General features: G+C 44.6%; 2 protein-coding genes across 2 annotated transcripts; both read left to right on the top strand.

The window, feature by feature from the left end:
* The first annotated feature begins 2,485 nt into the window (after positions 1 to 2,485).
* On the top strand, positions 2,486 to 7,980 carry LOC138374258 (zinc finger protein 256-like). Its single transcript, XM_069456969.1, has 3 exons — positions 2,486 to 2,518; positions 4,463 to 4,589; positions 6,251 to 7,980. The coding sequence occupies exons 1-3, from the start codon at positions 2,486 to 2,488 to the stop codon at positions 7,978 to 7,980; spliced, it is 1,890 nt and encodes a 629-aa protein (XP_069313070.1).
* A 3,694-nt stretch (positions 7,981 to 11,674) lies between these two features.
* Positions 11,675 to 17,754, top strand: LOC138374257 (zinc finger protein 552-like). The gene is given in 5 exon segments (XM_069456968.1): positions 11,675 to 11,707; positions 14,898 to 15,024; positions 16,682 to 16,965; positions 17,314 to 17,447; positions 17,523 to 17,754. Coding segments are annotated over 5 exon segments (810 nt in total).
* The last annotated feature ends 6,142 nt before the right edge of the window (positions 17,755 to 23,896 follow it).

The raw sequence follows: 23,896 nt of genomic DNA, 5'->3' as shown, positions 1-23,896 counted from the left end.
CAATTCTTGCTTCCCAAAATAAATCATTTAAATTTAGAGATTTGTCTCTATATTTTATTTGACTTTGACAATTGTACTAAATTCAGACACGTGGTACACAATAACCAGCAGGTTGGAATGTTCTTAAATGTACGTCGAAATCACCTGGAATTTTGGTAAAACCTAGATTCTTGGGACTGATCCACAAAATGTCTGATTCACTACATGGGGTTCCAAATGAGAATGTGCATTTGTAAAGAGTCCTGAAGTGACTCTGTTGGTGAAGTTCCAGGAATAAAACTAAGAAACCAGGGAGGCTGCTTGGTTCCAGGCTCCAGTCAACCACTGTGGACATTTTCAGACTTTCAGAGGCAGAGCCACGGTTTCTCATCCACACCCCCTGAGTGTCTCTGCAGTAAGCAAATTAGGCTAATCGCCAGCTGGACTGGTGTTCCAGGCCCTGAACTGCTGAGGAGCCCCTTGAGAGCTCCAGCCACCAAACCTTCCTAATCACCTTCTTCCTCTGTCTGGAACTTATTCCAGAAGTACTCATATTGCTCACCACTCACATTCTTCAAATGTTTGTGAAATAGCCCACTTGTGAAAAAGTTCTCCCTTACTGTGCTATGTAATATACACCCCATACTCTACTTCTAATACCATTCATCTTCTTTCCCTTGTGCCATCCACACTGTAACATACTATATAAATGAGTATATATTCTTTCAAGTTTCTTGTTTGTCTTTAAGTACAATATAAGCTCCACAGACAAGGATCTTTGTCTCTCAGGTGACCCAGGTTCTCCTGTGCACTGATAAGTGCCTGAAGCCAAGTATTTGCTCATTGATCTGTGTTAGCCCAGTGAATAAATATCATAACTCAGCTCCCCTCTACATTTTTACAATTCTGGCTACCATAAATGTCCTCTTTATCTCTTCATGCTGGTATTGCTCAATGATTTCAAGAACAAATAATCATATTTTTTTTTTTTTTTTGAGACAGAGTCTCACTCTGTTGCCCAGGCTAGAGTGAGTGCCGTGGCGTCAGCCTAGCTCACAGCAACCTCAAACTCCTGAGCTCAAGGGATCCTCCTGTCTCAGCCTCCCGAGTAGCTGGGACTACAGGCATGCGCCACCATGCCCGGCTACAAATAATCATATTTGAATACAAGACCCTCAGAGTGACCATTCTTGTCATGTGCTCAACTAATTCTTTCTTTTCTCAGATATCACTATTAAAAGTTCTCTGAGATCTTTGCTTTTTTCACTATCCAATGGTATTTCCCCAGACAAGTTTTTGCCACCATTTTTGAATCACTACATAGTTAATATTAATAGCTTTCTTCAATTTGCATTTTACAATTCTTTTTCTGAGATACTATCAATTTCTGATGCAGAACAGTTCCTGTAATCACAAGCGCAATGATAATCACTTCATCTATGAGATCATGGATTAAAGATAATCCATATATTTTGAGATTCAAAGCACTCTTCCTATACATGCTCCACCTGTGAACACTCTAGCCATTGTGCCTTATGAAAATAGCGTTTCTTTTTGTTTTCTTTTTGAGCTTGATGTCAGAGTACTAAAATAAAGTGAATATAAAGGTATAGAGCAGGAGATTAAATGCATAAAAGTGTTGCTCATTTAATGGGACACAATAATTACACATGCAGGAGAGATATTTTCTGTGGGAACCAGAGACAGCGATCATATGTACTCCTGCTACAGGGTGCCTCGACATCCCACCTCCATCTTCCTTGTCACGTCCCTACGTGGAGTATTTTTTTCTCTTGTCGTAACCAAACACACAGAGACTAATAAACTGACTGTAATGCTTCAGAGTGATGCGATTGAATTGCAAAACGGCAATTTTTATTTGCTTTCTCAAGCAGTGGACATATTTTGTGACTGAATAACTGCATGTAAAGATATGTGCATTTGGATCTACAGCCTTTGGGAACATCTGAAATAACGTCCCCAAACACTTAAATGAACACGTGTGGATAACAATCCACAGAAACGAGTTCGGTTTTTCTAAGTAAGGGCGAAGCCCCGTCTCTGTCCGGGAACCCGGGTCGCCATTTCTCAGCTCCCCTCGTGGCGAGGCCGGGCTTTTCCCTCTGGAAGTCCCGTGGGGCACAACCTCACTAGCGGGCTGTGGATCTGTGGGAATCACATTACCCAGAATGGCCTGCGTCCGACGACGATGCTGGGCCAATCAGGTCTCAGAAAAGTGGCGATGCCGGTGATACATGCAAGGTCAGGGCGGGACTTCCGGCGTCCTCCTAGTGGCGGTCGTTTTGGCTTTTCTCGGATTTGTTCCCTTGGCCGGAGGCGCTGGAGCTTTGGGTCGTAATCGTAGTGAGAGGACCAAGACGGCGCGACTGGAGTTGTCTCCCTGAGGCACAGAACCGTGTCTGAGGCTTGGCGGAGCCGCAGTGGTGACCCGGCAGACCCGGGATAGGGACCGCCGCTCCTGTCCCCGATCCGCCCATAGTGTCCGATGGCGGTGGCCGAGCCGAGGGACCCGATTCAGGTAAGTGCCGCATCCTCCGTGCCTTATCCGCCCTCACCCACCCAAGTCCTCAAGCCCCGAGTGAGGGGCGCCTGCTCACGTCCTTGCAGCCCAGGCCTCAGGGTCGGGGACAGTGACGCGCTCGTGGTACGTCCCTATTTCTGATATTCAGTGGGATGTGGTGTGGGAGAGTGACCCCAAGGCTTTTGGTCTTAGCAGCTGTAGGGATAGAAGCTCCATCAACTGGGATGAATAAGTTGGTAGTAGGGATAATATTCATTGGGGGTATCAGCAGGTTTGTTTTGGCCATGTTAAGAGTCTGAGATCTTTCAGGGCCTACTAATGGAGGATGTTAAGTGAGGAGATGAACACACAGGCCTAGAAACCTGGTGAGTGGGTTCAGGATGCAGATATCCAAAATATCATGGCTACTGTGTGGGCCAAGGTCAGTGAGCTGTGGGTCACATTTAGGTAGTATTGGTTGTGAAGCTATTGGTGGCCAAGAAGGGGAAGGCGAGGGTTATAGACTGGTTGGTTCTTTTGGTTGGGCACCTGGGTAATGGTGCTGGCCATCATAAGCACAGGTGATGGAGTAAGTAGTCATGAAGGGATGGTATGTAAAAGACAGGATAGTGTGGCAGGTGGCTAGGGCTCACAAAGGAAGAATGGACAGAGATGGATGAGAGGCATAGGAGTAATTGAGGCAAGATGACACTCAGGCCCGAGCTGGTGCTTATTCACCACTCTATGGATATCCAGGATTTTGTGGGGCCTGGGGTGTTTCATTCAGGCGGAGGATTAGGTCAGTGTCATATGTGGTTATTTGTGAGAGTCACTGTGTGTGGGGTGGGCAACTAATGAGGCTGGTATTTGAATGAGTGAACAGAGGAAGGTTGTGACTGTTGAGAGGACACTAAGTGCAGCACAGAGGTGGAGTAGGGCCATGGGTGTCTGAGATTCACGTGTGCGGCTAAGTCTGAGGCAAGGAATGTAGCATGACAGGGAGGCTACTACCACTGGTGGAAGCCATGGGAAGTCTGGGATAATTTTAGATTCTGTTTGAATCCATACTCTGGATGCTATCTGTCAAGTTGTGCTATACGTCCAAAAATTAAGGCCTGATATGATGTGCTGCCTTGACATCTGGTGAAAATGGTACCACTTCAAATGGCCCGAGAGCAAATTCCCCTTCCCACTCTGTTCCCATGGGTAAGCTCTCTTAGCCAAATGAAACCTTCTTATCAAGGGAACCAGAACAGTTCCTGCTTATCACCTTTGTAGCAGGTTTCAGTTCTTTTCCAATTTTCAGTTATTCGAACAAGCCAATCCCATGTTCCTTTGGGAATCGGGAGCTTCTCTCTCTTGATACTACAAAACTTACAGCCCCTGGTTGTTCTCTCTTCTGGAGTACTCCCTCCGTATGCCCCTGTGTGGAGTGTGGTGTCCTCTCCCAGGCTGTAAGTACATGTGATTAATAAACTGCTGTTAATCTCATTTGTTCAGTGTCAGGTGTCCCACGTTTGCCCATCCCCATAACCATCGTTCATTCACTGTTTCAGCCAAGTAGCATGTGGGGAGGCCAGGAGTTGCCTGTGGTATGGGACAGTGACGTGGTGGTGGCCATGGTCATGTGGCTGTGGGGTCTGGAGACCTGAGGTATGTACAGTCTAAATAACGACATGCACCTGGAGAGGAAGTATGCCTTATGATCCCAGGGCCCTGGTATTGAGACTTACATGACATTGGTCATACTAGGGGAATTGCCTGTGTGGAGGGAGTAGTTGCCTATGCCACACCCACCCAGTGATCATTGGGCCCATGAGGAGACAATAGCACCAGGGCCTGGTTTCTCCTCTTGAGTTGGGGAGCTTAGGAGGATGGGCATGGAGTAAATGTGTGGGGGAGTGAAATGTGGGTCTTGAGAAGAGGAGCCGTTTGTGCTTTCATCTGTCCCAATCCTGGCAGGGCATTGTGACCTTTGAAGACGTGGCAGTGTACCTCTCCTGGGAGGAATGGAGTCTCCTTGATGAGGCTCAGAAATGCCTCTACCACGATGTGATGCTGGAGAACCTGGCTCTTATAACCTCCCTGGGTAAGGTCCTCACACCCACCCTGTGCCTTGAGCTAGTCTGTGGTCTTCCCCTGTCCCCACATCAGGACCATGGACACAGCTTTCTTCCCTGTCCCTGGATAGGTGCTGTGGTTGGTAGGGCTGAGGTTGTACATTGGTAGGGCTGAGGTCGTATGTTGCCTGCATTTCTCCTTAAGCAGCCAACAACTGCTTCCCTGCAACATCTCAGGAAAGGTTTCAAAGTCAGTTGTCTTATACTCAGCCTCATGGATCTCACCTGTTTGCCTCTCTCTGACTCTCTTTCTTCAGATCTGAAAAAGATCTGGAGATCTTTATGCCCCAAGTTCTACTTCTTTCCTGACATTTCCTTGTGCCTGCCTGTGCCAGGAATTACCATCACTGACATTGTTACTACTTATGTGGACCATGAGTGGCTCTTGCAAAACCCTCCTCTGAAGTTCTCTTTGTAGTAGTTTTCTTTCCTGTGGGGTGTCATGTGCTGAGTCATTCTGGGCTGGTCGTGGCTGCTTGTATATTCCAGGTGCCGTGTAGTTGCTCATCTTAGGGGTCAGGTAGACAGTGCTCAGGGGTCATAGGTTGGCTATGATTCCAGCCACAGCACAATGTGCTCAGAGGGAGCCTATCCCCGAGGAGTGGCACCTGCAGGAGGACATTATATCAGAGCTGCATTCAAATCATACCAGAAACCTATTCTGTTTGACTAGTATTTTGGTCTAATGACAGTTGAGGCCAAACTTGATTACTGCTTTTCCTTCCCTGTTCTTGACACTTTGCCAACTTGTCAACTCTAGACTTTTATTACTTCTACCTTTACTTCCAGCCCAGGGCTAATCCCTATCTCTCTGGACTCCATATCTCACCTGTTTTTCTCATGGTTCTATCTGCAATGCTTTCCAATGTTGGCCTCTACATAATGTGTCATGAAGCGTGCACAAATTCTGAAACAGTTCATGCACATCAGCTGCTTTTTTGTTGTCACGTTTTCTTGGGTCTGGACATACCCTTCTACATAATGTACATGTGTCAGCAGGAGACAAGGGCCTGCTAAAAGTTGTTCTAGGGGCTGGGCACGGTAGCTTACACCTGTAATCCTAGCACTCTGGGAGTCCGAGGTGGGAGGATTGCTTGAGGTCAGGAGTTTGAGACCAGCCTGAGCAAGAGCGAGACTCTGTCTCTACTAAAAAATAGAAAAAAAAAAAAAATTTAGCTGGGCTACTAAAAATAGAAAGAATTAGCTGGGTGTGGTGGCACTTGCCTGTAGTCCCAGCTACTTGGGAGGCTGAGGCAGGAGGATCTCTTTGAGGTTGCTGTGAGCTAGGCTGATGCCATGGCACTCTAGCTTGGGCAACAGAGCAAGATTCTGTCTCAAAAAGAAAAAAAAAAAGTTGTTGTAGAGGAATGAGTTTTATATCCTACCACTTCTCCCTGTTGCATCCCATGGTTGTATCTTTTAATTTATGTGGTCTCCTACATTCTGTGATCTTTAGAGGCCCAGTCCTGCTAGGCAGACCCATCCTCAACTTGAATCCAACACCCTGGTCCTGAAAACAATACCATGGACTCAGTTCCTGGGTTTTTCAAATGCACAATTTGTCTATGGGCTGTCCCCTCCCACTAAATTCAACAGTCAATGTACCTTACCAGTATTTCCTTCCTTTCAGGTGATTGTTGTGGATCAGAGGATGAGGAGGCACCTTCCCAGTGGAGCATTTCTCTGCAAGGACTGTTGCAAGTTAGGACTGCCAAGGGCCATCGTTCTCCCCAGAAGGCCAGCCCTTGTGAGATATGTGGCCCAGTCTTGAGAGACATTTTGCACTTGTTTGAATACCAGGGGTCACATCATGGGCAGAAACCATACATGGATGGGACATGTAGGAAACGACTGCGATTCACTACATACCTTCATCAGCACCAGAAGCAGTACATTGGACAGAAATACTTAGGAAGCAACATGAGCAGAGACTTGTTTTTAAACAACTGCAAATTCCATTTCTCTGAGAAACCCTTTATCTGCAGGGAGGTTGGCGAGAATTTCCTGGCCAGTTCAGGATTTCTCCAGCAACAGGCTACTCACACTGGGAAGATGTCAAACAGCAGAATCAAGAGTACTATGGCCTTTCACATTGTAAAAAGTCATTACAGCTGGGGAGAATGCATGAAAGCTTTCAGCTATAAGCATGTACTTTTTCAGCACCAGAGAGCCCTCAGTAGGGAAAGATGTTACATGTCCCGTGAATGTGGGAAGTTCTTTAGCACTAGCTATAGCCTCAATGATCATTTGAGCATTCACACTTCAGAAAAGCCTTACAAATGTGGGGAATGTGGGAAATCGTATAGGCAAAGCTCTAGCCTTACTACACACAGAAGAGTTCACACTGGAGTAAGACCTCATCAATGTGATGAATGTGGAAAATTATTTAGCAGGAAATATGCCCTCATTATACATCAGAGAGTCCACACTGGTGAAAGGCCTTATGAGTGCAGTGAGTGTGGGAAATCCTTTAGCCATAGCTCTAGTCTGATTACACACCAGAGAATTCACACCGGAACAAGGCCTTACGAGTGCAGTGAATGTGGGAAATCCTTTAGCCAGAGCTCTGGTCTCATTACACACCAGAGAGTTCACACTGGAATAAGACCTTATAGGTGTGGTGAATGTGGGAAATCCTTTAGCCAGAGCTGTCACCTCATTAAACACCGGAGATTTCACACTGGAGAAGGGCGTTATGAGTGTAGTGAATGTGGAAAATTCTTTACTTATAGCTCCCGTCTCTTCCAACACCAGAGAGTTCACACTGGAATAAGATCTCATGTATGTGATGAATGTGGAAAATTATTTATCAGGAAATTTGACCTCATTGTACATCAGAGAGTTCACACTGGAGAAAGGCCTTATAAGTGCAATGAATGTGGAAAATCCTTTACCTGTAAATCCTACCTCATTGCACACTGGAAAATTCACACTGGAGGAAAGCCTTATGAGTGTGGGGATTGTGGGAAATCATTTACCCATAGCTCTACACTCCAGCAACACCAGAGAGTTCACACTGGAGAAAGGCCTTATGGATGCAAGGAATGTGGGAAATTTTTTAGTCAGAGCTCTAGCCTTATTAGACATAGGAGAATTCATACAGGGGAAAGGCCTTATGAGTGCAGTGAGTGTTGGAAATCCTTTAGCAACCATTCTAGCCTTGTTAAACACCGAAGAGTTCACACTGGAGAAAGGCCTTATGAATGCAATGAATGTGGAAAATCCTTTAGCCAGAGCTCTAACCTCAATAATCACCAGAGAGTTCACAGAGGGGAAAGGCCTTATGAGTGTAGTGAATGTGGGAAGTCTTTTACTTTCAATTGTAATCTTCTAAAACACCAGACTGTTCACAAGGGATAAATGTTAGATTGTTAGGGATTGAAAAGTGTCTCTGCAAAATTTATATTTTCTTTCTTTCTTTTTTTTTAAATAACACTTTAGTGTGTGTTCTCCCAGTTTTATTCTATATTAATAAGTTTATACACATGCAGACTACTGTTTCTGTCTCATACATATGAAACCAAATGGTTTCTTTTTTCAATTTTTATTTTTTTAAATGACAAATGTACATATTGATGGGGTACATAGTGATGTTTCAGTACATATAGTGATCAGATTAGGGTAATTAGCATATCCATCATTTCAAACACTTAACCATTTCTTTGTACTGGGAACATTCAATATCCTTCTAGCTATTTGAAGCTAGATAATATATTATTGTTAACTGTAGTCATCCTACAAGGGAATAGAACACTAGAACTTACTCCTCCTATCTTGCTGTAAATCTGCATTCTTTAACAAATATCTCCCTCTCTCCCCCTTCTCACTACACTTCTCAGCTTCTGATCTGATGGATATCTCTCTAGCCCATTTGTGGAATACCAGAAATTCTTAAATAGATCCTGATTGTGCTCCCATAGAGACTCTATAATCTGGGTAAATTTAAGAACCTTTATTTATTCTTGAAGAACTGCAGTTCATAAAGAGTGAAATGTAGTTGTCCCTCAATATTTGTGGGAGATTGGCTCTCACTAAATGTGCCCCCTTGATCCTGGATTCCTAGCCTCCATATTTGTAATAAATAAATTCCTTTTCTTGCTGATTGTGGTGGTTTGTTCCTATAATCCCAGCTACTCAGGAGGCTGAGGTGGGAGAAACACTTGCGGCCAAGAGTTGGAGACCAGCCTGGGCAATATAGTGAGACCCTTTCTCTAAAAAAAAGAAAATCATTATAAATTACTCAGTTTTAGATATTTTGTTATAAGCAAGAGAAAATGGACTAAGACATTCTAGAAATTGAAGTGATTGGTTCTGTTAACTTGCAAATGGGGATTATCTTCCTCAGACAGGAGTCAGAATCCTGGGGAATTTTTCCCTCCTTTGTCATTTTAACTTCATTCTGCTCAATAGTCACAAGGTGAGCCCCACAGATTTCATTCTCAACCCACTGTTTCTGGCTAATTCCTTGATGCTTTTCTTCAAAGGGATCCCTCAGATGGTGTCATCTTTTGGATGGAAATATTTCCTGGATTATCCTGCGTGTAAACTTGTCTTTTATCTTCAGAGTGGCAGAGGGTTTCTCTCAGCCCCACCTGCCTCCTGAGTGTCCAGACCATTATGTTTTGTCCTGATTACTCTAGAGGGTTGGACCTCACAGTGAGATCTCCAAAGTATTTTGGTTTCTGTTGTTTTCTTTTCTGGATTGTTCCTCTCTTAAGTACCCCCTAAATGACTGGGTCATCAAATAGCATTAATACAAGGGCTACTGCTCTGCCTGCATTCTGGAAAAATTTATAGGTGAACTACACACAGTCATGTTCTCTTTCTTTGATAAAGCAAGTTTAGGTCTCATAGTCTGGACCAGTGACTCCATAATCCTTGTCCTTCACAAGTACAAGCATTAAGTCTAACATGTTCATAACAACAGACTTTCCGACACAAGGTGAGAGCCACGTGCACCATCCCTATCCTGATGAGCTCCATGTTTCCTTTTGTGTGCTCTCCATTTTGACTTCCGTGTTCCCTCCGTAAATCCAGGACCATTCCTGCTGCTCACCTCTGTGCTGCAGCTTCCAGTCTCCCAGCATTCATTCCCTGTGTGCTCTTCAGTGTGAAGCTGAGTCTCACTGCTTTTGCTGCTGTGAAAGAAAATACTTCTCTAATAACCTTTTTAAGAAAATTTTCCATGCATATTCCACTTATATATCTCATAACCTTCTTATTAGACGCATACCCTGGTTGTGCATGTAAAAGACTGCTATTCTCTCCAGGGAAGCCAGTTACACTTTCCTAAGTTTTGGTGGCTATTAAGTGCCAGGTACTCTGTTAGGAGTACAGATACCTTGTGTTTAAGAGATCCTTGATCACTGCCCTCATTATTGTCATTTTGTAGGCATAAATTAAACATTACAATAATAGTTACATAAAGATTATTCAATCAAAATTTATGTTCTTCAAGAGAGATATTCAGAGTTTTTTGAGATAACATAATGAAAACTTACCAAGTTTGAGGATGTAGAAAAAGAAGGCACTGTGTTTTGGCTGTCATGAATATCCAGGAAGGTCCCACAGTGCACTTGGCTTCCCCAGTGCCAGCTCCTGCAGGGCCCACGGCTTCTCCACTCTGCAATGCAGGCAGCTGATTTAATACCTGCCTCAGGGAGTGCTCGGCAGTCAGCGGCACCCAGCGGCCAGCAGCTTCCCCTCAGCACCCTCCTTCAGGCGGGTGTGTAGTAGAGCACCTCCGCGGAGGTGCCTTCCTGTGAACAGCTTTCCCTGGTACCCTAGACTGAGGGTTCTGTCCAGGTCCAGAGACCAGAATTTAGCAAGTTCTGCCATTGCCGCACCATGGCGACTTCTTTGCCATTTAATGAGCCCAGCCTTGTCCTCTTCAGCAGAGTTTGGACCTCAGCTGTGGAATTTGGGGCTTTTCCATGGGTTCTCTATCTCAATCCTGGGGTTAGTGCTATTTTTATATATTATGTTGTGATATTTTAAAGCTACACTGTACCAAAGCGTGACACATTATATATCATATATTTTGTATTATTTTACTTATGCTATATGTATATCGTATTATTCTCATATTGTATCATAATAATTTTATTATAACCCCTAATATACTATATATCTATGATTCCTATATTCTTTATAATTAGTAACCAATATCATCTGGGGAACCAATACCGAGCACACAGACTTATGTTCATATTTTACAAGGTGAATATTCTGGGTCAGTGGTTCTTAAGATGTTTGTGCACATGACCTGGGGAAGTAATAAAGGCTACATAGGCTTACAGAGCTCATTGACAAAGGAGAGGCTCGGAGAATGTAGTTTTTATTTTTTTTTTATTTTTTTATTTTTTGAGACAGTCTCACTCTGTTGCCCGGGCTAGAGTGCCGTGGCATCACCCTAGCTCACAGCAACCTCAAACTCCTGGGCTCAAGTGATCCTCCTGCCTCAGCCTCCCGAGTAGCTGGGACTATAGGCATGCGCCACCATGCCCGGCCATTTTTTTTTTATATATATATTTTTAGATGTCCAGCTAATTTCTTTCTATGTTTTTAGTAGAGACAGGGTCTCGCTCTTGCTCAGTCTGAGCTCAAACGATCTGCTCGCCTTGGCCTCCTAGAGTGCCAGGATTATAGGCGTGAGCCACCGGGCCTGGCCTGGGCTTTTTCTTAAGTCCCCTTGGAGGCGACAACAGTAGTGTGTCTGTGGAAACCACATTACCCAGAAAGTCCCGTGTCGGGCGACAACGACGACAAACCAATGAGGCCTCAGAAAAGGCATTTCCGGAGGTACAGTTAGAATCAGGGCGGGACTTCCAGCGACCCTCTCTTGGCGGTTAGTTTATCGTCTCTCTAATCTCCCTGTTGGAGAGTCGGGAGCTCTGTGTCTGGAGCAAGATGACAGGACCAAGAAGGCACGAGAAGAATCGTCTCCCCGCGGCACAGAGGCCAGTCTGAGGCTCGGTGACGCCGCCGCCTGGGGTGACCAAGCCACGCCTGGCATAGGGACCGTCGGTTCTGGCCCCGATCCGCTCACAGTCCGATGGCGGCGGCTGCGCTGAGGGACCCAGCTCAGGTAAGTGCCGCGTTCTCCAGGCCTCACCCGCCCTCACCCACCCAAGTTCTGAAGCCCCGAGTGAGGGCCGCCCGCTCACGTCCCTGCAGCCCGGGCCCAGATGTCCAGGACAGTGAGGCGCACGTGGGTGGGGTCCCTGTTTCTGACACCCGGTGTGATGCGGTGTGGAAGTGTGACAGGCAGAGGGACCCACACGTGCAAACGCCGGGAGGATTCGGAATCCAGGGTCATCTTGGGCCTGCAGGGAACAAAGGGTGTGAGGCGGAGTTACTCTTGGAATATACTAGGTTGAGGTTGGGCCTTCATTGAGGGGACTCCGGAAGACACGGAGGTTGTAGAATAAAGTAAGAATACAATCTATGTAAAGATTGTAATAGTTTCCCAAAGGCTGATCAAAGAACAGAGTTGAGAGAAGTGATGAGGACATTGAGGGACTGGGAGTTGGAATCTTTGTTCAAGTTCACATAGCCAGTGGGAGGTAACATTGAGCACTGAGGCAAGGAGAGATAAGACAGCCAGCCAGCCAGAGGCCACCTCACCCCAGGATCAGGCAGGGATACAGTAAGTCATAAGCCCATTAAGTCCCACAATGGACACACTTCTGTAAATTTGGCCTCTTTGTCAAGGTTCTCATGGCTGAGAAGCACTTAAGAAACCCATGCAGGGAAGCAGATGTTCCTCTTCCTCACTGCCCTGACTGCCACCCACATGTTCTCTAGACTGTGGTTTCTTGGGACTCTTAAGTGCCATTTCTCCATTTCTTTGATGTGGGGACCCTGGAAAAACCCCAAACCCAGGGTCCTAAGTCCAAGATGCAGGTTACATGGGGGTGTTCCCATTTTTGTCAAATGATGTAAGCATATGTGGAAGATTTATCCAGGAGCTATTAAAAAAATGGGAAAATGCTCAGAAGTCAACTTAATGGTGGGGAGAGTGATGTTATTAAGGTCTGAAGAGGCTTCATCTGGATGCAGTGTGGAAAACAAGGGTGTGGCCTTGAGGGAGGAGGAAAGAAGATCACTGTATTCCTGCCACAGTCCAGGTAAGGGCCAATGGACCAGAGTCATAGCTTAGGGAGTGTGGCTGGATTCTGGATTGTGTTTTGTAAAGGCACAACTAGATTTTCTTTATTTCTTTTTTTTTTTTTTTTTTTGAGATAGAGTCTCACTCTGTTGCCCTGGGTGGAGTGCAGTGGCATCATCATAGCTCACTGCAACCTTTAGAGTCCTGGGCTCAAGCGGTCCTCCCGCATTAGCCTCCCAGTATGCTAAGATTACAGTTGTGAGCCACTGTGCCTGGCCTAGATTTTTCTGATCTGGATGACAAGGTCATGAAAGAGAGGAATCAAGTATGGCCCCAGGATTTTTGGTCTTCACAGCTATACGGATGGAAACTGCATCAATTGAGATGAGCAAGTTTGTAATAGTTATAATATTCACTGGGGATGTCATGAGTGTTGTTTTAGCTTTGTTAAGAGTCTGAGGTATTTTAAATACCACTAAGTGGAGGCATCAAATAGAGAGCTGAACACACAGTCGGGATATCTGGGGACGGATTGATATTGGAGACAACCAATATATGGTAGCTGCTGTGTGGGCCAAGATGAGCGAGCGATGGGTCACATTTAGCATGGGAAATCTTCAGATTAGGGTGATAAAACTACTAGGTTGCCAGGAAGGGGAGGTTGGCTGAGGACTGGGATCTCTTGCCTGGGTACCTTGGTGACATTATTGGGCTTTCTAAACACAGGTTAGGGAGGTGAGTGGCTATGAAGGTAAGGTGTATCAGACAGCATAGTTTGGCTGGGGAGATAGGCTTCAAAGGAGAGAACAGACAAGAAATGCAGGCAAAAGCATAGGAGTGATTGAGGGAAGATAAGATAACACTCAGGCCAGAGCTATGGTTTATCCAACACTGTGGACTCACCAAGATTTTGAAATGACATTGATGGGGCTTGTGGTGTTTCATTCAGCCTGGTGGATATAGTCAGAGGCAAATATGGTTTTCTGTGAGAGTCACTAGAGTGGGGGTAGATGACCATTAGGACCGGGCTTTGAATGGCCTGAGCCGGACACAAGGTCTATACTGCTAAGGGGTGAGGAAAAGCAGCACTGAAGTAGAATAGGGCCAGGGATATCTGAAGCTGCATGTGGCTCTGCATGGCTATGGAGCCATGCAAGGCCTTCATAGAATGATTTGGGACTACTGCTATTTGAACTATGTGAATTGTGTGGTAATACTGGATTCTATTTGAATTTGCCAAGCATGATGTCAGCCAGGTTTTGGTATAAGGCTAAAAATGAAGGCCCAATGTAATGTGTCACCTCGCCATCTGGTGATGTGGATACAATCTCAAATGGCTTCAGTGCAAACCCCCTTCCCACTCTGTTCCCTTGAATAATATATCCTAGCCTAACAATCCCTTTCACCCAGGCAGAGTTCTTGGTTATTATACTTTGTAGTGAGTTTCAATTCCATCCCTACCCCCAGAGGTATTCAAACAAGCTAATTGGATCCTCTGGAGTGAATCAGGGGCCATCACACCTTCTTCATCTTACAAAGCTTGCATACCACACTCCCTGGTTGCTCAATCTTATCCATAGGACAGCCCCCATGTGGCCCTCTGTGGCGAGTGGTGCCTGCCTCTGCCAGGCTGTGAGTTATTTGATTTGTAAACCACTGTTGATGGCATCTGTGCAGTGTAAGGTGTTGTTGGTCTGGCCATCACTAAAACCCTAGGGTGAGAATCCCACTCTCAACAGTAGAAGGAAAAGGAGGGGATTAAAACGCTTTGACTTCTGTGAAGGCCAGAGCGAGGTCAATAGGTGTGGAGGGTTGCACTGGGATGGCCATGGGCATATGTCTGTGCAGTCTAAAGAATAATGTGTGTTTAGAGAGTATGTCTGATGTCCCCAGGGCAGTGCATTCTGATTCACATGACCTTGGCCATACTAGGGGAATCGCCTTTTAGGAGGGATGAGCCCTTTTATATCAGGACCACAGCATAGATACCTACTTGTTCACCTGCTTCTTGTTGCTGATGGCTGTATATTGTGACTAGTAAGCCTAGTTTCTCCTCTGAGTTGGGACCCTTGGGAGGAGGTAGGCAGGGGTGTATGTGTGGGAGAGATGGATTGTGGGGCCACAGCATAGGGACTGTTTGTGGTTTCATCTGTCATGATCACAGCAGGGCCCTGTGACCTTTGAGGATGTGGGTGTGAACTTTTCTAAGGAGGAATGGAGTCTCCTTAGTGAGGCTCAGAGATGCCTGTACCAAGATGTGATGCTGGAGAACGTGGCACTTTTATCCTCCCTGGGTAAGGCCCTCATACTTACCTTGTTAGCTGAGCTAGTCTCTGCCCTTCACCTTTTCCTCATTGACAAGGGGAAATTCTTTTGTTAGCATGGACACAGCTTCTTTCTCCAGTTCTCTGTGTAGGTTTGGTGGTAGTGCTGAGGTGTGTGTACTGCCCTCTCCTCTACTGGAGTAGCCCCAGCACCTCCTTCATTGCAGGCTCCCAGGAAAGGATTCAGGGTCAGGAGCCTTGCAGTCATCCTGATCCATCCCACCTTGCTTACCCTCTGCCTGTTTGGTGACATTGTCCAGATCTGGGGCTCTTGTGTACCCAGGTTCTACTTCCTTCCACTAGCTGACATTTCTTTGTTTTGTTTTTTTTTTTTTTTTTTTTTTGAGACAGAATCTCGCTCTATAGCCCAGGCTAGAGTGCCGTGGCATCAGCCCAGCTCACAGCAACGTCAAACTCCTGCGCTCAAGCAATCCTTCTGCCTCAGCCTCCCAAGTAGCTGGGACTACAGGCATGTGCCACCATGCACGGCTAATTTTTTTCTATATATATTTTTAGCTGTCTAAATAATTTCTTTCTATTTTTTAGTAGAGATGGGGTCTCGCTCTTGCTCAGGCTGGTCTCGAACTCCTGACCTCAAGCAATCCTCCTGCCTCAGCCTCCCAGAGTGCTAGGATTACAGGTGTGAGCCACTGTGCCCGGCTGCTGACATTTTTTCATGCCTGCATGTGCCAAGAATGGCCACCACTGACATGGTCAGTACTTATACTGATCACATGCTGTTTTTGTAAGACCCTCCTTGGAAATTCTCCTTGTACTGTTTAGTTTCCTTTCCTGTGGGCTGTCATGTGCTGGCTTGTTCAGTGTTGGCTATTCATTTGTCCTGTCTATCCATGACTACTGACATCCAGGTCCCATGTACTTAATCATCTTGGTGGTGGGGTAGAGAGTCCTCAGTGGTCCAGAAGATATGAATGAATATGGCCTCAGCATGATTGGCTCAGAGAGAGCCTGTCCCTGAGGGAGGGAATGGTGTCAAGGCTTTATAAAAATTATACCAGAGATATACCCTGTTTGACTAGTATTTTGGTGCCAATATAAGTAGGCACACACTATTCTGTCTTTTCTTTTTCATTCTTGAGAGTTTCAGACTTGTCAGTTGTATACTTTGTCACTTCTACTTTGATATTGAGTATAGGGCTAATCTTCATGTCTCTGGACTCCACATCTCACCCTTTTTTCTCATGTCCCCAATACTGACATATAGATTTTATATTAGGAAGTGTGTACCCATAGTTAAATTGTCCCTAAAGAACAGCTTCTGTGTTATAATTGTATTTTCTTGGGCTTGGACATATCCCTCTATATAGTACTCACATGTCAGGAGCAGATAAGGTCCTGCAACAAGTTCTCTGCACAGGAAGAAGTTATAGACCCTGCCTGTACTCCCTGTGTTGAATGTATGATTATATCCTTTGCATGATGAGGCCTTGCACATTCTTTGATCTCTATAGCCCAGTAATGCTAAGCAGCCCCATCCTCATGTGAACCCAATATTCTACAAATATGTCCATGGAGTAATTCCTCAGTTTTGTTGACACATTTGTGGGAGGGTTTTGCCTTCCCTTCAGAGTTAGCATTCACTTCACCAGCATCATCTTGCTTTCAGGTGGTTGGTGTGGAGCTGAAGATGAGGAGGAACCTTCAAAGCAGAGCATTTCTACACAAACAGCGTCTCTGATCAGGACTTGTAGGACAGATCTGTCTCCCAAGAAGGTCCACCCTTAGGAAATGTGTGGCCCCATCCTGGGAGACATCTTGCACTTGGCTGAGCACCAGGGAATATATCACTAGCAGAAATTGAATAGGCATGTGGCATGTGGGAAAAAGTTGTATGATGGTGCAAACTTTCATTGGCACCAAAAGCAGCACATTGGAGAATGTGGGAAATCCGTTAGCCAAAGGAATAGCTACAGTCATTATCAAAGAGTTCACACTAGAAAAAGACCGTATAAGTGTGGAGAATGTGGGGAATGTTTTACTCAAGAGGGCTACCTCATGAAACATCAGCAAGTTCACAGTGGAGAAAGAGCTTATAAGTGTGAAGAATGTAGGAAATCCTTTAATTGAAAAGGCAACCTCGTTCAACATCAGCAAGTTCACAGTGGAGAAAGAGCTTAAGAGTGTGAAGAATGTAGGAAATCCTTTAATCGAAAGGGCAACCTCATTCAACATCAGCGAATTCAAACTGGAGAAAGACCTTACAAATGTGGAGAATGTGGGAAATCTTTTAGGCTAAAGGGCACCCTCATTAAACATCAACGAGTTCACACTGGGGAAAGACCTTGCGAGTGTGGAGAATGTGGGAAATCTTTTAGTCATAAGGGCAGCCTCATTGAACATCAGCGAGTTCACACTGGAGAAAGGCCTTACGAGTATAGAGACTGTGGGAAATTATATAGGTGCAGGTCCCACCTCACTGAACACCAGAGACTTCACACTGGAGAAAGGCTGTATAAATGTGAGGAATGTGGGAAATTATTTAGCCGGAGGAGCTACATTATTATGCACTGCAGAGTTCACACTGGAGAAAGGCCAAATGAATGCAATGAATGTGGGAAAGCCTTTGTTGTACACTCCAGACTCAAGAAACACAGGACAGTTCACACTGGAGAAAAGCCTTACGAGTGCAGTGAATGTAGAAAAAGATTCACCCAAAGCTCTGCGCTCATTCAACATTAGAGAGTTCACAGTAGAGAAAGGCCTTATGAGTGCAGTGAATGAGGAAAATCCTTTACTGAAACCTCCAGTCTCATTAAACACAGGAGCGTTCACTCTGGAAAATGGCCTTATGAATGCAGCAAATGTGGAATATCGTTGCATCAAAGCTCTTCTCTTTTTTAACACGAGAGAGTTCACACTGGAGAAAGGCCTTCCAAGTGAAATAAATTTGGGAAATTCTTTAACCAAAAGTTTGTCTTCGTTCAATTTCAAAGAGTCACACTGGGTCAAGGCCTTACGAGTGTGACAAATGTCGGATATCCTTTATCCAGAAGTGTCTTTTGAGTGCAATGAATGTGAGAAAACACTTGAAATGTGGCATCAAATCTCCATGCACCCATAGTAGCCAACTATGAGCAGAGTTCTCTTGAACCAACTACATTGTAAAGGCAGAGGGACCGTTCTGTTTTTGATTATAACTTACAAATGCATAGCTAAGATTGCACCTGAGCAAGTGCAGACAACACAGGTCAGCTCCATGAACAGGTGTGCAGACCCCATGTTTTATGTAACGGTAGTAACTGGCCACTCCAATGCTGCTGTATGTCCTGCACAGATGGCCAGGAGTGGAGAAATCATGAGCTTGGGTTCCACATGGATCATTTTGCTCTATGGGTTTCAGTAAAAGGCGTGATGTCTGTACCACAGACATATTTTGGGTATCCCAAAAAGACATTGGAGAAGCTAATTTTTTCCATTGGGTAGAGCTATGAGCTTGTCATCTATTATGTGTGGAAGAATAGGTATCCCAGGGTATATTAGTGTGCTTCAGCTGCCATAACAAGTTACCACAGGCTATGTGGCTTAAAAAACAGACTTTTTATTCCTTACAGTACTGGAGACTAGATAGATGTTCAAGATCAGGATGGGACATGGTTGGTTTCTTGTGAGGGCTTTCTTCCTGGCTTGTAGACAGTTGCTTTCTCACCACATCCTCACGTGGCCTTTCCTTTCCTTAGTGCATGCACAAGGAGATAGAGCACTCTCTGTTCCTTATTCATATGGACACCAATGTTATGGGATCAAGGCCTCACTCTTATTGCCTAATTTTAACTGAATTATTTCCTTTAGCACCCTATCTGCAAACACTAAAGTTTAGGGCTTCGATGTATAAATTTTCAGGGCACACAAACATTCAGAATATAACAGAAGGTGACAATATATATAGATCCCAGTGCAGTAGTCAATGGTCATCCCTAGAAAGGAAGGAGAAGTTAGGAAAATAATTGATAAGGAGGTCTTGTGACATGTGGATGTACTTAAGCTAATGTAAATATAGTGGGAAGATTTTTTATGGTATGTTAAAATCCGCCAGAAAAATATCAGCAGTTACCCTGGACCTGATACAATGGATATAGGAATGAACCCCAGGTAAGTTCCTGCCCTCAGGACATGGCACTAGCTGTTTCTTCTCCATGGGACATCTTCCCCACATAGTCTTTCTTGAAATGTTTGTGCAGATATCATCTGTCTTATGAGAACAATGCTGACACATGTATTTCCTCCTTAAATTTTCTCTTCTCTGTATCTTTGTCATTACTAGGTGCTGCACTTCTATGTTTCCACAGAACTTATCGCTTTATGACTTAGTATGTAATATGTTATATTATCTTTATTAATTATTGGTTACTTCCCTCATTTTGAATTATCCAAACCTCAAATGTTAAGCCTTTCTCTTATATTTAACATTGTGTTTCTTGCTTTTTTTTTTTTTGAAAAGGGTCTTGCTCTATCACCTAGGCTGGAGTGCAGTAGCACTATCATAACTCACTGCAGTCTTGAACTCTTAGGCTTAAGCGATGCTTTTCTTCCACCTCAACTTCTCAAGTAGCTAGGACTAAAGGCACATGCCACCACAGCCAGCTAATTTGTCTGTTTTTTGTAGTGATGGGATCTCACTATGTTGCCAGGCTGGTATTGAACTCCTGGCCCCAAGACATTCTCCTGCCTTGGCCACCCAAAGTGCTAGGATTACAGGTGTAAGCCACTGCACCTGGTTTTGCTTTTCTTGATAGCTGGTAAATACTGACCATTGTGGCTTGGCTTTTCCTGTTTTGAAACTTTATGTGAATGAAATCATATGAGAAGACGTATCTATTGCTACATATGTACCTTCTCTATTAATATTTGTAATTTTCTCCATATTTTTGCACATATATCAAGTTCTTTTTAGATATTATGCATATAAAAGATTACATGCAGCAACTACTGTCAGCACAGGACAGAAAAGAGCACAGGGATATAACACAACCATTCAAGTAGGACAGCACAGTATGTGAGGTCTCATCCTCCTGTCCTCTTGCCAGGGCACTTTCCAAACCTGCATAGGCAACTGAAGCTCAGCAGAGGGTGGAGACAATTGAGATCAGAGCCCAATGCTAAGGAGGTGACAGGAAACCCTGCGGCTATTTTTTCTGGGGTTTGGGAGGGGCTCCCAGGGTAGGAGCAATCTAAGGCCTCAGGCTGGCTCCCCTGGATTCTATCCAAGAGGAAGAGACCCTCACTGTGACATCAGAGGTCAGGTGTAGCCTGAAATTGAATCCCATTTTCCTCTACCAGAAGCACCTTTATCACTTCTGGCCTCGGAGATTTAGTCCCCACTTCTTGTAATAGAGGCTGATGTCTCACCTGTGGCACCCAAACAGTGCTGGCCCCAAGTGTCAGGAAAATCTCTGGGACCAGCCTACATGGCCCAATGCAGCAGGGAGGATGCCACTCTGGTCACTGCCCCCTGGACTCCTCAGGGAACACTTAGGCTAAACCTGACCCAACCCCACATGATAGAATGGGTCTGAATCTCAAGGAGTATGACAGCGTGGCCATGCTCCCTGACTTCATGCCAACACTAACCAGTCATGGTTCTCAGCCTGGGGAAACCCCAAATGTGAAGGAATAGGCTTGGGACAACCCCAGGTCCCTCATGGGAGTTTTCCATGGTCTTGAAGGAAGGACCTTGCAGGAGCCAAGGGGAGACCAGTAGGCTTATCCTGGCTCCTGTCCCCTCCAGCTGGCCAGCCATGGAGCATATAGTCAGTGAAATGCAAACTAGTCTTAAAAAAGAGTCAGTTCATATCTACCCAAAGGATATGAGTGAAAATTGAAATATAAAAAATTTAAAATAAGAACTTTATTTAAAAAATTAAAAAGTTAAGAAAATTTAAAAATAAAATTAAAAATGTAAAGTATAAACATGTTAAAAAGTCAACTTGAGGTCCACTAAATATGGAAGTATGGACATATCAAGTGTAAAATGAAGAAGGTTTAGGATATCCAAGATATATCATTAAGTGAGAAAAGTGCAGATCTGTATACAATGTATGATTTTATTTTTACTAAGACAAACAACTTATATAGGAACAAGTTTAAACACATAGGCAGGCCGGGCGCGGTGGCTCACGCCTGTAATCCTAGCACACTGGGAGGCCGAGGTGGGCGGATCGTTTGAGCTCAGGAGTTCGAGACCAGCCTGAGCAAGAGCGAGACCCCATCTCTACTAAAAATAGAAAGAAATTATATGGACAGCTAAAAATATATATAGAAAAAAATTAGCCGGGCATGGTGGTGCATGCCTGTAGTCCCAGCTACTGGGGAGGCTGAGACAGGAGGATTGCTTGAGCCCAGGAGTTTGAGGTTGCTGTGAGCTAGGCTGACGCCACGGCACTCACTCTAGCCTGGGCAACAGAGTGAGACTCTGTCTCAAAAAAAAAAAAAAAAAAAACACATAGGCATACATTTATTCTGGCACAGTCATGTGAATGCGCAATTCTAAAAGGATAATCCCATATTGTAAATCTCAGCTTCTGCGTTTATTTTCAGAATCCTGGTTACTCTGAATGTCTAGTTTAGCTCTCCTTCTATGCTGGTAATTTTTCAATGTTTTCAAGAATGAAGAACAACTACATTTCGGAGACAAACCTTTAGAATAACCATTGTAGTCATATGCTCAGCTTAATTTTATCTCTTCTCAGATACCGCTGCTAAAACTTCTCAGAGGTATTACCTTTTTTCACCATCCACTGATGTTCCCCAGACATATTTTTACCACCACCTTTGAATCACTACACAGTCATTGTTAGTAGCTTTTTGTAATTTGTATTTTCCAACTTTTTTTCTGTGACAAACCCCACAGTGTTTAGTCCTAACCAAAGAGGAGAAATGATAATCACTTTTCAGCAAAGAGATGCAATCATGGATTTAAAGTACCTAAAATATCTCAGTGTTGAAGTGAGACAGGAATTGGCAGGCACTGCTTTGGGCACTACTTTAGGCATTGCTTCAGGCATCGCTTAATTGGGCAGGCATTGCTTAACTGAGTCAGAAAGTCTGGAAACTAAGTTTTGAGCTATCCTGAGCAAAACAAGACGGAGGGCTGGTCGCAGTGGCTCACACCTATAATCCTAGCACTTTGGGAGGGCAGGAGGATTGCTTGAAGTCAGGAAGTCGAGACCAACCTGAGCAAGAGTGAGACCCTGTCTCTACTAAAAATAGAAAAAAATAGCTAGGTGTCCTGGTGCATGCCTGTAGTCCCGGCTACTTGGAAGGCTGAGGCAGGAGGATCACCCAGGAGTTTGAGGTTGCAGTGAGCTATAATGATGCCACTGCACTCTAGTGGGGGGAACAGAGTAAGACTCTGTCTCAAAAAAAAAAAAAAAAAAAAAAGAATCCCAAAAAACAAAAGAACAAAAAACAAGATAGAGGCAGGACAAGTTCCAACTGGTTAGAACCACGGTGGTGGAGAAATCCACTGCTTCTTGACCTGTTGACCTTGCAGCTTCATTACATACCTCATTACCATAAAAGTTTCTAAAGAAATCTCACTCCCATCATGCACCTGATGCCACGACAATTCCTGTTTGACCATATTTAGTCAAAAGGAGGGTGTCACCCTAATTTTAGGAAAACATTGCCTCTTTCCAAGAAATAACATGAATATTCCTCCCCTTGTTTAGACTATAGTTAAGCTGTTGCTTAAATAGAAGGGCTAAAGGAACCATGGGGCTTGTTCTCTGCAGGGAGAATTAACCTCTACTCTGTGGGTTAGATTTTCTATACTTCTTGAATAAAACTCGCTTTCACTTTTTACTGTTGGCTCACTACCGAATTTGTTGCATGAAGCCAAGGACCAACTTAGACTTCAAGTGATTCCCATCTGTGTCAGAAGCACCTTGGGCATACAGCCTTCACATTTGAACACTACAGCCACTGTCTTGTACCATAATAGCATTTGTTTTGTTGCACTCTTTTTGACATTGGTATCAGATTCTTAAAGGAATCTGTAAGTAAAACATATGGAAAAGATAAAAATGTTAATAAATTGGACACAATAATTAACTCTGCAGGTAAGAGAGATGTCTTAGGTGGGAACCATAGACAGAGATCTATTTTGTAGTCCTTCAGGGTGGCCTTGAAAGCATCTTAAATATTTTATTTTATTTTATTGGAGAAGAGGTTTTGCTCTGTCACCCAGGCTGGAGTGTAGTGGCATGATCATAGCTCACTGTAGTCCTGAACTCCTGAGCTCAAGCAATTTTCCTGCCTCAGCTCCCAGAGTACCTGAAACTACAGGTGCAGGCCACCACACCAGCTACTTTTTGTTGTTTTTCTCTAGACAGGATCTCGCTATGTTGCCCATGCTGGGCTCCAACCTCCAGCCTCAATCTAGCTTCCATCCTAGGCCTCCCAAAGTCCTGAGATTACAGGCCTGAGCCACGCGCCCAGCTTCCAATGATATTTCAGATTCTAGGAAGAAGCTGAGCATCACAGACTCTGAACTAATAAGTTTCCAAACACCTGGGAGATCAGTTGCACACGGTACCCCGAGAAATGTGATTAAGGGCCCTTGTAAGAAAGGAAGACTTTCCTCTGCACTTGGACCTAGAGTCGGCATCCCTCACAGTGGCGCTTAGCCCTTTCTCCTGGAAGCCTGAGGGCGGCCACCTCGCCCACGCGCTGTGCATCTACGGGAACTACGTTATCCAGAATGCTCTCCGCCGTGCGGAATTGTCATTGAGCCAATGAAGCTTCAAAACAGAGGCGCTTTTGTGGGAGACACGTAACGTCTGGTCGGGATTTCCGTCTTCCTTCTTGCGGCGGCCATTTTGGC

The sequence above is a fragment of the Eulemur rufifrons genome, chromosome 24 (genome assembly GCF_041146395.1).
Source record: "Eulemur rufifrons isolate Redbay chromosome 24, OSU_ERuf_1, whole genome shotgun sequence".
Taxonomy (NCBI): Eukaryota; Metazoa; Chordata; class Mammalia; order Primates; family Lemuridae; genus Eulemur; species Eulemur rufifrons.
Note: the sequence above shows the minus strand (reverse complement) of the source record. Positions and strands in the feature narration are given on the sequence as shown.

Excerpts from the sequence above, each read along its gene's own strand:
- LOC138374258 (XM_069456969.1), top strand. The coding sequence starts at position 2,486 with ATGGCGGTGGCCGAGCCGAGGGACCCGATTCAG. Across the intron at positions 2,519-4,462 it reads AGCCGAGGGACCCGATTCAG|GGCATTGTGACCTTTGAAGA; the intron begins GTAAGTGCCGCA and ends CAATCCTGGCAG. Across the intron at positions 4,590-6,250 it reads GGCTCTTATAACCTCCCTGG|GTGATTGTTGTGGATCAGAG; the intron begins GTAAGGTCCTCA and ends CCTTCCTTTCAG.